At 31.8% G+C, this 15,652-nt stretch overlaps 2 protein-coding genes across 3 annotated transcripts; both read left to right on the top strand.

Moving 5' to 3' along the window:
• The first annotated feature begins 3,143 nt into the window (after window positions 1–3,143).
• On the top strand, window positions 3,144–7,761 carry LOC116853492. Of its 2 annotated transcripts, XM_032834624.1 has the most exons (14): window positions 3,144–3,363; window positions 3,428–3,665; window positions 3,760–4,051; window positions 4,212–4,447; window positions 4,523–4,653; window positions 4,732–4,835; window positions 4,912–5,052; window positions 5,132–5,277; window positions 5,679–6,086; window positions 6,171–6,259; window positions 6,357–6,493; window positions 6,577–6,624; window positions 6,757–7,314; window positions 7,387–7,761. In XM_032834624.1, exons 2-14 carry the CDS (start codon window positions 3,444–3,446, stop codon window positions 7,614–7,616), a joined length of 2,742 nt encoding a protein of 913 aa, XP_032690515.1. In that variant the 5' UTR covers window positions 3,144–3,363; window positions 3,428–3,443; the 3' UTR covers window positions 7,617–7,761. The 2 variants fall into 2 exon arrangements, with proteins under 2 accessions (XP_032690515.1, XP_032690514.1); XM_032834623.1 differs by lacking the exon at window positions 3,144–3,363 and having other exon boundaries at window positions 3,414–3,665.
• A 2,491-nt stretch (window positions 7,762–10,252) lies between these two features.
• Window positions 10,253–13,136, top strand: LOC116853493. Its single transcript, XM_032834625.1, has 2 exons — window positions 10,253–11,228; window positions 11,364–13,136. Exon 2 carries the CDS (start codon window positions 11,516–11,518, stop codon window positions 13,106–13,108), a length of 1,593 nt encoding a protein of 530 aa, XP_032690516.1. The 5' UTR covers window positions 10,253–11,228; window positions 11,364–11,515; the 3' UTR covers window positions 13,109–13,136.
• The last annotated feature ends 2,516 nt before the right edge of the window (window positions 13,137–15,652 follow it).

Here is a 15,652-nt window from a genome sequence, read left to right as displayed (position 1 = left end):
AAGGAAGGCCAAAAACCTTCGAAGACGCTGAATTAGAGGCATTGCTCGATGAGGATCCGTGCCAAACGCAAGAACAGCTTGCTTCAGCATTAGGAGTTACCCGCCAAGCCATTTCCAAGCGATTGCATGCGTTGGGAATGATTCAAAAGCAAGGAACTTGGGTTCCTTATGATTTGAAGCCAAGGGACGTTGAGCGTCGTTTTTTGGGTGTATATCAGTTGGACACGAAGCAATTGGACACAGTCCAATCACAAGTCGCTGTTCCAAGGGACCCTACAAATGTCTCTAATCACACGGTGCTGTGATTGGCTGTGTCCAAATGCACCGTGTCCAAGTGCACCGCTCCCGTTCCGTTCGATGGCACATGGTCTGGCTGATCAGCAGTTTCGTTCATATGAAGACATCAAAAAATGGCTTGATTCGTGGGTAGCCTCACAAGACGAACGCTTTTACCGTAACGGTATTCGAGCTCTGCCAGAAAGATGGGAAAAAGTTGTAGCTAGCGATGGGCAATACTTTAAATGATTCATTTGTAACCATTTTTTCACAATAAAGTTGCATTTTCATAAAAAAAAATAGCGAGAACGTAGTTGCGCACCTAATATTAATATAAGATTTCATCATTTAGGAAATATGTACGACAAAGAAAAGAAAGAAAGACAGAAATTAACAAAATTAATTTTATTCAAACATAAATAAAGAGAAACAAAGAGTAAATAGTGTATTTTTATTTCTATCTATATAAATCCCTTTATTACATTCTTATATATAAAGATTAATTCTATTTTGAAATACATTTTCATTCTATGAAGAAATATACAGAAAATATTTACTAAATACTAAAATTTTGAAAATAAGAAACTCAACATATATAGTTATCCAGTAAGCAAATTGAGCGTAGACTGCGCGCAGATTGGCAGCAAATTTGATAAAAAACCCACAGCAAAACCATAGCCAACTGTGTCTACATTAGGCTACCGTTTTGGCGACAGATCTTGCTGTCGGGCAATTAGTGCCAAATTTGCAGCAAAAACCGCGCAAAACTTGCAACGCAGCAAAGTCTTCGCGGTTTCTCCAGCCAATCTACCGTCAAATCGCTACAAGCTCTGCGCGGTTTTTGCTGCAAATCTGCAGCAATTATCCGACAACAAGCTCTGCCGCATATCTGGCGGCAATTTGGCAGCAAGATTTGATATAACAGATCCTGCATCAAATTTGTTATCTATTTGCCATCAAAAGTTGATAGCAAGCTCTGCTCGAAATCTGTTCGCGCAGGTTTGGCTATCTGGGTATCTTTAACATGAAGTATTATATAAAAAAACATTCAAATAATTTATTTTACATTACAGAGTGCATATATTTATATCTATTTTTAAGACAAACTGTATTCAATAACAAAAGAAACTTATATTATTATTGTTACTTTTAGAGCAATAAAATGTTATGTTAATTTTTTAGGCATTATAACTTATATTTTTTCGCAAAACTTATACATTACACACATACGGGTGTATATCAGTTGGACACGGGGCAATTGGACACACTTTGCAAACATAACATAACCTTTACTTATAACATGTGAATCGTATGTTGAAACTGACATGCGCAATGCATACTTCCGGACATTTTAAGAAAGAGAAGTACTGAAAAGTCTGTTTGGGCCGTGGCACACAGAAAAACTTGAAGGGACGTCTACATTGGAAGTAAACAGTAAGAAGTAAGAAGTAAGAATAAGAAATTGACCAATCATAGTTAATTATTCTTCTCACATTCGACTGTGGTTGGTCAATTTTTTATTCTTACTTCTTACTTCTTACTACTTACTTCCAATGTAGACGTCCCTTTAAGCAGTAAGACGTAAGCAGTAAGCAATTCCCGATTCTTCTTACGGCCCAAGAATCAACGACTGTGATTGGTCAATTTGCTTACTGCTTACGTCTTACTGCTTAAAGGGACGTCTACATTGGAAGTAAGCAGTAAGGAGTAAGAAGTAAGAATAAAAAATTGACCAACCACAGTCGAATGTGAGAAGAATAATTAACTATGGCTGCGTTCAGAAAACATAGCTGATCAGTGAGCGGTCAGTGATTATTGGTCCTTACTGTCAGATCCCTAACTTTAGACCAATTACGTTGATTAATTACTCAACCGTTGTGTAACCGCTGTGTCTCCTGAACGCACCCTATGATTGGTCAATTTCTTATTCTTACTTCTTACTTCTTACTGTTTACTTCCAATGTAGACGTCCCTTCAAGTTTTTCTGTGTGCCACGGCCCAAACAGACTTTTCAGTACTTCTCTTTCTTAAAATGTCCGGAAGTATGCATTGCGCATGTCAGTTTCAACATACAATTCACATGTTATAAGTAAAGGTTATGTTATGTTTGCAAAGTGTTCTTCAACAAAAGGATAGTAGTAAAAGTAAAAGTAATTTAATTTAAGTAATTATATTAATTTATATTAATATATGCGTGTGTGTATGTGTGGGGAGCGGTGCACTTGGACACGGTGCATTTGGACACAGCCAATCACAGCACCGTGTGATTAGAGACATTTGTAGGGTCCCTTGGAACAGCGGCTTGTGATTGGACTGTGTCCAATTGCCCCGTGTCCAACTGATATACACCCAGAAGAATCAATGACTGTGATTGATCAATTTGCTTACTACTTAAATTTTTCTGTGTGCTACCAGCTTTTCTCTCTCTAACCTCCTCCAAACACTATTTCTAATGCAGAAACTATAGGCAATGGCTAGTCCATATCTATAAGATCTATGTGTTTAATGATGTCGTTATGTATCGCTGCACAGTTATTTCATAATACAAAAAATCTGCGCAATGATACATAACGATATCGTTAAAAATTATAGAATATACTCCTAAATTGTCCAATCACATGGATCAGTTTAGCAATTGAACAATGCGATTGGACAATTCCGTTGAGTAAATTAACCGATTTCATTACATTGCGTTAGTAAAACCGGACATTAAATATATGTATATTACGTTTTTTTTTACATATTTTACGTAACATACATGTATATTACGTAATATACATGTATATTATGTATAATGTAAAAAACACTAGAATTTGTAAAATGTCTCAACCCTGCCTGAAACCAATACTGAGAGAGAGAGAGAGAGAGAGAGAGAGAGAGAGAGAGAGAGACTAGTGCAAGCTACCGAATTTGCTACAAGATATGTGTAATTAAGATATGAGTTTTAAATAATTCTGTCAACTTATTTATGTGGATAATTGTTCATTACTTCGCAATGTTTCATTGTCCGCCGCGACGAAATGATATTAAGAAAATAGCTAATTTATAATTTTTACCGTTATAGGGAAAAATGCATATTAAATAGAGGTAAATAATGTATAAAGATCACGCTAGTAGAAAAATTCGCGAGTTATATTATGACGTTTAACAGAACGCCTCGTGTTACGATGTTCAAACGGACTGAGAATATGTTAATGGACAACGATTTTGGCGTGCCGGCAAAACGAGCAAAATTTGACGTTCCCAAGACAAATTTGCAATACAATAAGATACTGGCAAAGGAGCTTTCCAGGAACAAAAATGCACAACATGATGATCCTTGGGGTGATGATTTTGCTGAAGAAGACATCAAGGAAATGGATTTTGTCGCGTCTCAAGCATGCCTACTGGTACTGCATTAAAGAAATATTTATTTTGAATTTCGAAAAACAAACACATAGAACCTTTGGCAAATAGTAATTTCAATTTTTCTTTTAAAAAAAGGAAGGTAATGTGTTAGATAATTCAAAACTTGGGAACAGCTCACATCCAGTAAAGTCTGATCTGGAGAAACCTACTGCAACTGCAAGTACGACTAAATGTAATGAAATACCACGATTAAAATTACCAGTATCTGTAGAAAAATTCAACCCTTGGTTAAAAAAGACTATACAAGATACTAGCCTGAATAGTCAAAATATAGTGGATGTTAATTACTCCCAATTCAGAAACAAATTAATAGACAGGAAGGATCATAACTCGACTTTTCAGAGAGGAAGTAACTTTATTATACCTGGTATATATTGATATATTTTTAATAGAAATAAGTATATATATATATATATATATATATATATATATATATATATATATATATATATTACATATATATGTGTATATGTGTGTATTAAGAGTTAGAAATTTTATTTAAAATTTCTTTATACATATATTTATAGATGATATAGAATTGGAAAGATTAAAGAATGAAAACAAAAAGTTATTGGATGACTTTATAACCAAAGATGGTGAAACTGTGTTTTTACGGCAACAACTGCAACAAATCCAGTTGAGGGCTGAAAATGAAAAGTTACAGAAAATGCACTTAATCGAAGACCAAGCCAATCGTCATAGACAAGAAATCAATAAAATTTGTAAGGAGAAGGAACAGTTAAAGACACAGATAGAATTACAAGTAAGTGCATATATTTATTGTATTTTCTTATTACTAAATTTTATAGAAGTAATGATATTATCTATTAATATACAGAATTTAGAAATAGGAAATCTTCTGGGACGCTGTAAACAACTGGAATCTGGAAATATTAAATTAAAAGAACCACAATTATTGCATACCAATATTTCTTTGAATAAAAGTAGATACAATACCACAACAAATTGGTAAGTTGATGCTTTTTAAACTCAAATTATTTATGGTTATAGCACAAAGCATATATGGAATTAACATTTATTTGACAGGCCTGTAAATATAACAAGTAAGAATGTAGCAAAAGTGAATGAAGTAAGCACACAAGCTAATATTTACAAGAAAAGCGATTACCAACTTAAGACATGCAATAATTGTGGGTATGCTAGAAAAAGTACAACAAAATATATATTTTATTATCATAATTTAATAATGTTTTAAATACTTTATAGATTTTTCTCTGGCCAAAATTTCAGAACTAATGTTTGGAGCATCAGTGCCAGAAAAACCTATTATTAACATTAAGGTTATAGAAAAAATTGGTAAAAGAAACCTACCTATTTTGCAAGAAGAAGGAACGTTTAGGATCTTTGGTAAGTATGTTTGTTAAATTATTTTCTACAGTGATATGTGATTGCATATTTTCTACAGTGATATGTGATTGCTTTACAGAAAATCCCGAATTGGTAAAACCAGTAGTTACTATTATAGATGGAAAAAAATTGACAACAGAATTCGTTTTACTTGAACTAGCAGCTATTGAAAGAAAAGTTAATGCGGAGATTGAGTCAGAAAATTGCATCTCCATAATCAATAAGGTATTTAAATCCGATAATTACTTGTGTGCAAATTAGATGCTCGCATAATCTCATATGTTTCTCAGATGTACGTGATCTAAAAATCTCATTAAATAAAAGAGCACTTAAAATTTTTTCAAAGACGACTGATATTTTTGTATTTTTAACTCATTATGTCCTACTTTAATACTTACTTTAAAACTTATTTTTTTCTTTCAATTTCGTATGATAAATTTAGAAGAATTATAAGAAAAAAACATAAAGAGAGAGGCAAATGTAAGCATGTTTTAGGTAGAAAATAATTATGAGATTTAAAAGAAATATTTTTGTCAATTTCAACATGGTATTTTATAACACGTTTGAATAAAATTAATTGTAACAAAGAAAAGATTGAAGTTTCTACACACGTTTGTATTTTTTAGCTAGTCTTAACTACAAGGGAGTTAATGCTGAATGTTATAACGGTTCTGCAAATGATTTTCCATGCCATGAGAAATGATGACATTCGAGACATGAATGATCTATATTTTTCTACAGTTTATAAAGATCACAAAATATGCGTCAAGTCCGAATGCGAAGCAGATGCGTGGCATGAAGGAGAGCGTGGTATCGAAGCAAGAAGACTATTAGGTGCACTTTCGCACATCACTTGCGAATCATCATACTTAAGCAATTATTTGGCAGGGAAGACATCGTTGCACACACGCAATGATGAGTGTTACAATCATTATTTACCACGAATGACACGTTATAATGCATGGCCGACGAAAAACCACGAGTTTGAAATGCTCGAGATGATAAAGGAGTGTGTCACTTTAATAGCGCGTGTTGTGAGTATATTTTATTTTTTAGGCTGCGTGTACATTAATTATTGAGGATGTTTTGTAATGATTGATAAATATAAATCTTTACAGAGGAGATCTCATCAGTTTACGGGTCTCATAAATTCCATTTTGAAACTATTATGTAATGTAGAGGAAAAAGTGGGTTTCTGCGAAAGAGGGTATATCAATGTGTTATCGTTATAAACAATTATCAATTTCACGACCTGAATGCGACTTGTAAATCTTATATAAATAATGCAACATAATTTTTTTCAGATTGGAATATGTTTGTCTCATATTCAAGGAACTGGTTTTTTCGAGGCCGCTGTCACTTTGTTACGCGTCATTAAATCGTTGCATAATGGTTTTCAGTAGATACAGTGCATTCGTACCAAAACTCTGCAAGGGTTCACGTAAGTATGAACTTTGCATGAATGGATTTTACGCACGGTTTGTATTTTTTGACACTAATTTTTTGATACTCTTATTTTAACAGAATCAATAGCGATAAAGAACTGGAAAGGCGCTTTACATTTTACACCAGGTATATCTTTAAATATTGAGATAATATTTTTAACATAAATGTTTTTAGTATTCTAACATATTTTTAAATGAAGGAAGAATATAAAAATATATGTGCGAAAATCTAATAGTAAACATATATTCTATATTGCAGATGCTTGTGTCTTACAAATTCTTATAACTCAAATGGAGCACTTTCATCCAGATTTTCTCACTACTTTAAATATGACGCACGCGTTAATATCGACTGTAGGATATATGATACAAACGAATAATAAAAATGTACGAAGAACCGAGAGTTCGGAATCATGTAACTGTTATAAAAAATTATTACAATTCACGATTAATATGTTGGGAAAATGTTGCGAAATCGGATTGCTTGTAACTAATAATATTGAATGGCAAGATTCGTTTTATATCTCCAAGTATTATACTTTGAAGAGAGTCAATTATAAAGAATATATGTGTCGAACAAAATGTAGCGTGCAAAAACATCCGATGGAAATTTACCCGGAAAAGTTAGATCGAAATTTTTGGTCTGGCATCAGAAAGACTCAACATCAAGTGTTGAGAGAAGGCATCGAATTTTTATGTCATCTTACAATTTGCGATCCCGATTTTGTCATTCAGTCACCTGATATCGAAGATTCGTTTCATCTATTTATAAGGAACATTATTTTCTTTATGGATTTAATACTTCGTGAGAACGAGCGTAAGCAGCATAATATACTTTAGTCATATTTTGTGTAGATTACGATATATAACATACATATTGATATTTTAGGAGAAGCATTGGAACGAATAAAGACTACGTATATTGTTGATAAAGGTATACAAAACGAGATCGAGATGCATCATAAGAATACGGCTGTCAATCAATTCAACGTGACAAATTTACGAAAGAAAATCACTCCCACAAAGAGGAATCATATTGGAATAACCGAGAATTTCGATAGAACAACCATGACTATAAAAGCATTATATAATATGAAGATAGAATGTAGGGATTATTAAAAGTGTCAAATATCCTCGAGATTATTTTTCCAACGTTTGTATGTACAAATGTTTACAGATATTTTATGATGTGAAAAAAAGAACAATACGATGTAAAAATGAAAAACTGTATAATTCGTATTTAATACACTATATTGTGCCATTATCCTATTGACAAAAAAAGCATTTCTTGCCTAAATGTATCCCTTTTCTTACTGCACAATTGTACACTGTGGAAAATACATCTAAGTTCGAGAAACTACCGCGTATTCATATTTCCGGTTTAGGATGTTCGTCTACTCTTATAGAAATATACTAAGAATCATTGATAATTACTTATTATCCAGTATTTTTAATACTGAAAATAAGTAATTATCAATGATTCTTAGTATGATATTTCTATAAGGGTAGAAGAAGTAGCTTTATCTTTTTCAGTGTCGCATTTTCACAGAGTGTCTGAAAAAATATCAAATGTATTGTAACGACTTCTATATTATAAGTACCTCATCGCTAACTTTCTATTGAACACATTCAGCACAGAAGCTTGCAGCAACATTGCTACAACGTTTCAAGATTGCATATTGCAGTGACATTAATTTGCAATATTGCAGCACTATTTCATAAATATGACGAATATAATATAATATATTTTACTTATTTACTAGTTATTTTTGTTACTTACATTTCAAATTCAGTAATATTTCACATCAATAGTGCTTATAAAATAGTACTTAGAATAGTACTTGTTAGTGGCAGTCATTAATACTAGAATTTGTCTTATTACATATTTCTTATACCGTTTTTTCGGAGAAAATACTTTCTTTAGATTTAATATTCTTGTTTAATTTTGTTTCATTAAAAAATATTATATTCTTGAACGAAATATTTTTTGAAATGATAAAAATAAAAACTTTTATTTCAAGGAAATTATGTCATTTGATGAAACAACACTATTGTTTTAAATAGTATTTTTATAAAAGTTTCTTTCAAAATTTAGTAATTCGATTTGTTTAATTTGGATTTTCTTGGATTTTTTATTTTTTGGTTTGGATTAATCATTATAACATTCTGTTAAAAATCTAAAAGTAATTATTACTGGTTCACTACATTACATCAATCCCTTATAGAAATATCATACTAAGAATTATTGATAATTACTTATTTTCAGTATTAAAAATACTGGATAATAAGTAATTATCAATGATTCTTAGTATGATATTTCTATAAGGGATATTCATCTCATATCGAATGTTGTTGCGTTGTTTCAATATCTATCAGTGAATTATCCAACGAACACCAAGTAAAAGTTATATAACTATTATTTGATGTTTGCTAGCCCTTATAGAAATATCATACTAAGAATCATTGATAATTACTTATTTTCAGTATTAAAAATACAGGATAATAAGTAATTATCAATGATTCTTAGTATGATATTCCTATAAAGGAGGTATGTTATAATATACTGTGAACACTATAAGGATAAATTATATAAACACAAATCATAAGAATATCGTCGGAGTCATTGGGAATCGCAGCGTGTCGCTCGATCGTCAGGTTAAGCAACACTTTAACGGAGTCAGGACATAGATGAGATGTGACCGGTCGTATACCGTTTGGGATCAAAATTATCGAGGGAAGATTCACGAAAGTTTGGAGTTGTGTATTGATAATCTTCGACACTTAGTAGTTTATGAGACATAAGAAAATTGGGAATTATAAATATATTTTTTTTTTATATTATGATTATCTCATTTTTCACATTCGCAAAATAATTCTCAGTATTTGATTACTATCAATATTTAATAGTGATTTTATCATCAATATTCACCAGAAATTAAGTACTGACGAAAAAATTACTGAATTACTGGTAATACATAATCATTAATAATTTTTTAATATTTATTAGTATTATATTCCTGTAAAGGTATTATCTGGGATTTTACTTTGTATAATAAAACATATTAATAATATTACATATATATTGCATTGCAAAAATACTGCACAGTTGCGTTATTATATTGCCGCAAGCGGACATTTTACCGTTGCTGTAAAGTTTCAGTAGCATTGTAGCAACATTTTTCAACGTTGTTGCAATCCCTTATAGAAATATCATACTAAGAATCATTGATAATTACTTATTATTCAGTATTTTTAATACTGAAAATAAGTAATTATCAATGATTCTTACAAGGAAGGTCGGGGGCGTCCCTCACCGAATTTGATGAGCATTGGATATATTGTAGAGCATCAAAAAACATTAGACACGTATTTTTTTTTATGTGCTTATCTCGAGGTTTAGGGGTTGAAACCACCCCTTGAAAAAAACGGACTTTTTCATTTTTATTTAATATTTCCTAAAATATGAGGTATATGAAAAAATATTTCAGACAAAAGTTTTACAGTATCTTATGCCCTTTCCATCGGTCTATTCAAATTTTTTAAAATGCAATATTTCCCCCCCCCCCCTCCCTCTCCCCTTCGTCACCTTTGCAAATTTTTAAGTTTTTGTAAGGACAAAAATTAAAAAGCATTTCATGCCAAATCCATCGATATATAATAATAGTATGGTTCCTCGATTCAATTCTTGGCAAAACTACATGACTGATAACTTCGCGTTATAGGCACCGCGTTGTGCGAGTAGGTAAGTACTGTACGTTGCGTTGGATTACTTCTCTTCACTTGCGCTATGTTTTATAACTACTTGCGCATATTTTCTCATATTACAAGATAAAAACGAATTAATTCTAATCATATGATATGTAATATACGAAATAAAGACGTAAGCAGAGATAAATATGCTTATGTAACAACAGTAGCAATTGTGCGCGGCGTCGGCTATATAGAACGTAATACAATCGAATGATTCTATTTTTACTAATCACGATCACATGATTCTGTTTCTATGCGGAAAATGATTGCAAAATATATTAATATGAGTGACTTAATATTGTTACTGAAAAACTATGACGCACTAGTTGACCTTGTTTTTGCACTGCACAGATGGTATATGAAATATTTTCTTACATATATGCTTAATCACTTAAGAATATATCTGAAGTACAGTCGTCGATAAAAATATCCGAGTTTCATTTAAGAAATTCGTTACCTTTAAAATTTCTTGAAAACGACATCTACCACATGACTCACATTGGAATCTATGTCCCCCTTAAACCATACAACTTTTGTCTAAAACGTTTCCTTCTAAAACTTACAGGTTTTGAGATATTTGAGTGCATTAATTAAAATGAGTCACCCTGTATATTGTTGTTTTGAAGATCGCAAACGTCGTGCCAAACGACGTTCAGGAATAGAATCATGCGATCGTCATTGGTAAAAATAGATTGTATATACATACCATATAGCCACTATATAAATGTCCGTTGTACCGGAAGACTGACATTTTAACTCGTGAGTTGACAAAGTAAAGAGTTGTGCGTTGTGATAATTGTGCAATTATAATTATAGTTATTAATTTTGGATACACATACATGTGTGCCATGTGTAATTAAAGTATTGTATTATTGTAACTCATCATTTTCTATCACTTTTTACGTAATTCTCTGACTTTGTATCTAAAGAATCATTTGCTAATAAAATGTTGTGATTGATGTTTCGACGAATATTTAAAAGGTACTACTAAAATTGTTATAAGTTGATAAATTTTATTTTTTTGTTTATTTAAAATTTCATAACACCTATGTGATCTATCTCTCTATATCTTTTATAAAGCTGTTTCTCCATTATCACGACATTGATTTATTTTAGATTCACTACATATTTTTGGTATCAACAAAGAGAAGCAAAAGAAGCGGCATTAGAACTAACAGAAGACCACTGCATTTATTATAAAGTATATATTTTTTTTTTATATAATCACAGTTCAAAAGACATACTTTATTTTAATATTTTTTATCAGAATGATGCAATTTAATGCCTTGAACGTTATTACGTTGCTTTATGCAACTTTCAATGTTCTTAATCCTCCACAAAGTCCAATAACTCTAAAGGAAATTGAAATGAACGAGAAGATTGAATATATGTTGAGAGAAGTAGAAAATGATAATGAATTTGAAATAGAACAGGAGGATACTTTAGATTTTTACAATACATATGAAGTTCCAGAAGCAGAAAATGTTGATTTATTACAAGAAAATGAAGGGCAAGAATATCTTCCAGAAGAAGTTATTTGCGCTTCCGTTGAAGCAAGTATATCACATGACTATAAAAAACAAGCAATAGATTATTGGAAGAGCGGTAAAACAGGAGCAAGATCGCTTGAAGGAGTTAAAAGAAGATTTAGAAAGGTAACATCTATACGACAATTACGACGGTGGGACAACCAAGTAAATGAAGGCGGTAGTAGAACAGAAAAATTAAAAAGGATATCTCAATACACACTAAATCGCTTCAATGAAGCACTTGAAAAAGGAATGATTATTCATGACATTGACATCGCTCGATGGGCATCTCGAGCGCAAGAAGAAGAAAATGTGGACAAATTCAAAGCTTCAATGACGTGGGTAAAAAGATTCAAAATTGCATATAATATTGTGTCTCGGAAAATAACCAAATTTGTCACGAAAAAATCCTTATTATCAAAATCAAATTTTGAAAATAAATGCAATACATTTATTGAAAACGTAAAATATTACATTGGTAGATATGGATTAGAAAATATTTATAATTCTGATCAGAGCGGATTTCAGTTAGAATTTCATTCCGGTCGTACGTTATCACATAAAGGCACAAAAAAGATAGAATCTGTAGTACAGTCCATATCAGCAACTACGCATAGTTATACTATACAGCCGACAATTTCAGCGGATGGTAGATTATTGTCTCCGCTTTTCATTGTTTTAAAGGAAGTAACAGGAACATTTGGTCCTAGAGTACAGGAAACTATGTTCAAAGCGCCTAATATTTTTGTTACGGCTTCTACATCAGGAAAATTAACGTCAAATCATGTAAAAACCTGGTTGAAAGAAGTATTTTTTCCGAATGTTGGGCCACAATCTGTATTATTATTAGATTCTTGGAGTGGGCATTGTCCCAACATAATAGCGGAAACTAGAACAGATTATGCAACAGATATTGTTTTTCTAACAATTCCAGCCGGTACAACAGGACAAATACAGCCATTAGATGTATACGGCTTCCGATTATGGAAAAATTTTATTAGACATTTTTCTGATACTGTTTTATTGTTAAATCTTGCAATTGAACTTCATACTAGAAATAATATTTTGAAATTACAATCATTAACGCACCATCAATTCTCGTCGCCTAGGTTTCAAAGTTTATTTCGATATGCATGGTTTAAAAGTGGATATGTAGAGATTAGACCAACAGAGTTTCAAACACCGGTTGAATTTTGTTTCCAAAGGGATTCGAAAGTAAATTGCGATATTTGTGGCGAAACTGCCATAATTACTTGTTCTTGGTGTAAAAAATCGCTTTGTATTACACATTTTTTCCATGATCATCATCTTTGTAACGAATATGTGCAATAAATATAATACATTATCCGTTCATATGCAAATTCTGTACTGTTGCTTTAAAATATATTGTTAAATAAATATTATTGTCAAATATTGTTCTACTACAATTTATTATTCCTTTCTACTTTGTTTCCTTATATTACTATTCCATAATTTATCCGGAGTTCTCTGTTATCTTTAGCAATTAGTAATTATATATTGTATATTCACATTACACGCTTTCTCTCTCTTGCAAAAGTAATAGAATATGTGTTTCTTTTATTTCATGCATTACAATTTTATTTTAACCTGCCTTGATCTTGTATCAATTTACTTTGCAGTAAACATATTTAATATACATTGAAAACTTCTGTACAAATTGCGACGCCGCGCACATTTGCTACTGTTGTTATATATGCTTACTGTTGTTTATCTCTGCTTACGTCTTTATTTCGTATATTACATATCATATGATTAGAATTAATTCGTTTTTATCTTGTAATATGAGAAAATATGCGCAAGTAGTTATAAAACATAGCGCAAGTGAAGAGAAGTAATCCAACGCAACGTACAGTACTTACCTACTCGCACAACGCGGTGCCTATAACGCGAAGTTATCAGTCATGTAGTTTTGCCAAGAATTGAATCGAGGAACCATACTATTATTATATATCGATGGATTTGGCATGAAATGCTTTTTAATTTTTGTCCTTACAAAAACTTAAAAATTTGCAAAGGTGACGAAGGGGAGAGGGAGGGGGGGGGTGAAATATTGCATTTTAAAAAATTTGAATAGACCGATGGAAAGGGCATAAGATACTGTAAAACTTTTGTCTGAAATATTTTTTCATATACCTCATATTTTAGGAAATATTAAATAAAAATGAAAAAGTCCGTTTTTTTCAAGGGGTGGTTTCAACCCCTAAACCTCGAGATAAGCACATAAAAAAAAATACGTGTCTAATGTTTTTTGATGCTCTACAACATATCCAATGCTCATCAAATTTGGTGAGGGACGCCCCCGACCGTTTCCTTGTTAGTATGATATTTCTATAAGGGATGTCACAATATTAGAAAACAATTATGCTGCAATGTTGCTGCAACGTTGCTGTGCTGTATGGGTTTCGTCGTAGATATTGCTCATATAGCACAGAAGCTTGCAGCAACATTGCTACAATGTTGCAAGATTGCATATTGCAGTGAAATGTTGCAGAGACATTGCAGTGACATTAATTTGCAATATTATTTTAGCAATATTGCAGCAATATTTCAAAAATATTATGAATGTAATATAATATTTTTTACTTATTCATTAGTTATCCCATACAGCACGCAAATGTTGAATCATTTCAGAAACATTGCGTTGCAACATTACAATATTGTACCAACATTTTGAAATGTAGATTCAATGTTGAAAAGATATTGTAGAAATGTTTAATGTCCGTTAAATTGCAATGTCTGGTAGACGTTGCAAATTAATATTGTTAAATATTGATTTAACGTTAGCTGCGTTAAAAAATTTTTTTTACAACTGTTGGTAGTTTTCTATGCTAAAATTGGATTTTGCAGATTTATTGAAACATTAGTATACAAAGATTAAAAGTACCGATCGATTTTCTTCGTTATTCAAAATATAAAAATATTAAAGTAATGTTATGTTGAACAGTTAATATAATAGTTTAATACAACAGTTAATAACCCAGTAAGCAATCTGCGCGCAGACTGACGTCAGATTGTCGACAGGATCTGTCGAATCCGAGCAGGATCTGTCGACAGATCCATAGACATCTGCGTCCCCAATCTGGCGCCAGACTGTTGACAGGGTCTGCGAACAGACTCTGACGACAGACTGGCGGCAGATTGCGCGCAGAGCCTGTCGACAGACTATGACGGCAGATTGGTTGCAGATTGCGCGCAAATCCTGTTGTTTTGTAGGTTCTTCAATTAAATTTTCTCATAATTTTTCATAATTACTCATAGAATAAGCGCTTTCTCATAAATACTCATAAAATACTATGACAAAAAAAATTTTTCTACATTATTTTTTCATAATTTTTAATATTTTCTCTAGTGAGATTCGAACTTGAACTGAAGACATCTTTTGGATAATCGTCCGTCGCCTTAGACACTACGCCAATTCCTCACTTGATAAAAAGCGCTTTGTATTGCCCATTTAAAGTTTAAGGAAGAAAAATATTATAGTTTGTTCGCCTTTTAAGCCGCAAAATATAGACGAAACCGTTTAGCGTATAAATAATGTAAGAGAGACTGGTACGATAATTCGAAATTAATTTTCTACCAAGGAATGTATAGAAAATTACTGCAATAAAACAGCAGATAATGACATTTTTCTATCATGTTAATAAAATACTGTACTTTTACATGTGCGAATTAATTTGGTCGATCGTCCCGTTCAGATTATATTAAGTTTTATCAAAATCGAAGCATGATATATTTTTAAATAAACCATCAAAAAAATTCTGTAAAAGTTATTTACATAGCGAGACTAATATTTTATTCGGTGCTGCTGCCTTCAGTACTTATTGCATGTCGGTGAAATCGGATTTAATGACATAA

This window comes from Odontomachus brunneus, unplaced genomic scaffold (genome assembly GCF_010583005.1).
Source record: "Odontomachus brunneus isolate Ranch 3 - 2012 unplaced genomic scaffold, Obru_v1 Obru_scaffold_336, whole genome shotgun sequence".
NCBI lineage: Eukaryota > Metazoa > Arthropoda > Insecta > Hymenoptera > Formicidae > Odontomachus > Odontomachus brunneus.
Note: the sequence above shows the minus strand (reverse complement) of the source record. Positions and strands in the feature narration are given on the sequence as shown.